This window comes from Bison bison, unplaced genomic scaffold (genome assembly GCF_000754665.1).
Source record: "Bison bison bison isolate TAMUID 2011002044 unplaced genomic scaffold, Bison_UMD1.0 scf7180017864199, whole genome shotgun sequence".
Classification (NCBI taxonomy): Eukaryota; Metazoa; Chordata; class Mammalia; order Artiodactyla; family Bovidae; genus Bison; species Bison bison.
The window spans coordinates 1-2,256 of NW_011494771.1; the positions used below are offsets into that span (position 1 = coordinate 1).

Genomic DNA, 2,256 nt, shown 5'->3' on the forward strand with positions numbered 1-2,256 from the left:
GGAACAGCGTGTATACCTGTGGCGGATTCATTTTGATATTTGGCAAAACTAATACAATTATGTAAAATTTAAAAATAAAATAAAATTAGAAAAAAAAAAAAAAGGAAATACATTGACTGCCTCTCACAAATTCGTGCAGCCTGCATGCTGTCACCATATAAGGGCGACACTCAGATACACAGTGATGCTGTCACAGCTCCAGGAAATGCAGTCTGGACAGAGGAGGATACTCATCCAGGGCAAGACAGCACAGCCACAAAGACCTGAAGAGTGCAAGCTAATAAACGGATACTGTATCTATAGAGAAATCAACAGTGTATACATTTGCCATGTTGCCTCTGGTAATTCCGGCATCTAAACAAGTACTGAGATAAAGAGAAGCCAGTAAAAAAAAAAAAGAAGAAGAAGAAGCTAGTAAAATACTAGGGAAGCTAACAAGCAAAAATCTTACCAATTGCTTTCTTCAGTGCTTCAAAGGTGATTTCTTCCGTGTTACTAACCTAGAGAAAAGTGATTTTAAGTAAAATAGAGGGTTTAGAAAGGTCAATATAAATGACACCCTCACCTAGTTACAAGTCATCTAAGACCTTTTACAAATATTTTCTCTTCTTTGTGTTGGCTGGATTCATGATTATACTCCACAGTATCAAATAATCATCACGTTTTCATTTGTTTTAACAATAGCCTAGCACAGTGGTTCCCCAAACAGGTTACAGATTGATGCTGGGCTGGCAGAACTAGCACCCTTTAAGGCAACCCAACTAACAGTCAAGGCAGAGATTATGTATAAATGCAGCTTCAGCTGTGTAATAAATGAGAACTAAGTATTCTATACTCTCTATAATTTTGGTACCACATATGTTTACAAATCAAAAATGAAATAATCAGAAACTCTGAATAGTTTAAAAGCAAGAATCACTACTTTGGGAAGTGTTCAATGAGTACAGTTAACCAACATCTTAAAATAATCATATTCTGGATCTTTTAAGGTCAACCACCAAGTCTGATTATCCAGAAAACACCCTTTAACTTGAAGTTTTCAAATCTCTCCTGTTTTGAGACATGTTTGTGCTATATAAACAAAGTCAGGAATACTATATAAAGTCAGGAATACTTTTTGTGGCACTAACACATTTTCAGGAGGAATAATATATCCACTTATTATAGTATCTCAATAAAAGTTAAGAAATGATACATGAATACTTGCCTTGGACTCTGGGCATCCCTAATTTTAGCTCATGAGCTTCCTTTTGCTAAGTCTAAGGCAGAAAGACTAATGAAAGCAAAGGGCTTCATGCTTTGCACCTTAGCTTCTCTGTAATACAAAGGCTTTAGCTGGAAATCAAGCAGCAAGAGTTTCACTACCTCAGTTTTTCTACTGAAGGTTCATATTTCTAGTTGAAGTCAGATTAAACTCGGAGATCTTCAGTTGCTTTGGTCTAGATATTTGGAGCAGATATACAAGATTAGGCTCTGGCTGGTCAATTATTTGTACCTAGAAGCAATCTAGCACTTCAAAGTTGTTCTTAGAACTGGTTAAGACTTTTAGACTTTTGATAAACGATTAGACCACAGGAGAAAGAACACAGGAGAAGCCAGAAGGCCAGGATCCTTGTTACACAGAACTTTTACCTATTACCTGTTCAATTTTGGGTGGATGAAAAGCTAAAGGACTTTATCTAATAACTCGTTTGTTTTCCTCAGAGAATGATGATGCGCTCCTCAGCATGGAAACCTCTCAAGTCACTCAGCCTCCCTCCCGTTTTTGCCTCCTTCCTCCGAGCTCCTCTGTGGGCCTTGCCGGTCCTCTCCCCCGTCTCCAGCCTGGCTACCCAAGACCCGCTTCACCCTCAGTGCAAACTACCACAGGGGTCTCTATTTGGCCTCTCTACAGCCAGTCTCTTCTTTCCAATGTAGCTTAGTCACACTTCTGAGATTCTTTTTACGAAAGCCCAGCTTTGACAATGACACTGCCCAACTTTCAAAGTGTTGCCATTTCCTATCGGAGTACACATGAAGCCCTCGGCCTGGGGATGAAATGTTCTATAACTTGGCTTCAATCTTGTCTCCCATTCCTGCCTTTTGTGAATTTTCTTTTTTTAAAAAAAAGAAGAATTTCTTTCTACTAATGTTTAATGATTCATATTTTTCATACAAAGTATGGAGAAGGCAATGGCACCCCACTCCAGTACTCTTGCCTAGAAAATCCCATGGACGGAGGAGCCTGGTGGGCTGCAGTCCATGGGGTCGTGAAGA

General features: G+C 39.1%; 1 protein-coding gene across 5 annotated transcripts in view; it reads right to left on the reverse strand.

The window, feature by feature from the left end:
* Positions 1 to 187: 187 nt before the first annotated feature.
* EFR3A (EFR3 homolog A (S. cerevisiae)) overlaps positions 188 to 2,256 on the reverse strand; it is a 74,677-nt gene continuing 72,608 nt past the window's right edge. The window contains exons 20-21 of one of the 5 annotated variants that reach the window (XM_010844314.1): positions 1,366 to 1,439; positions 449 to 500 (exon numbers count right to left, since the gene is read on the reverse strand). In XM_010844314.1, coding sequence (XP_010842616.1) covers positions 1,410 to 1,439 — 30 coding nt within the window. In that variant the 3' untranslated portion in view covers positions 449 to 500; positions 1,366 to 1,409. Of the gene's footprint in view, positions 501 to 1,365; positions 1,440 to 2,256 lie in introns of all 5 variants that reach the window. The other 4 variants (XM_010844312.1, XM_010844313.1, XM_010844317.1 and 1 more) reach the window with 4 other exon arrangements.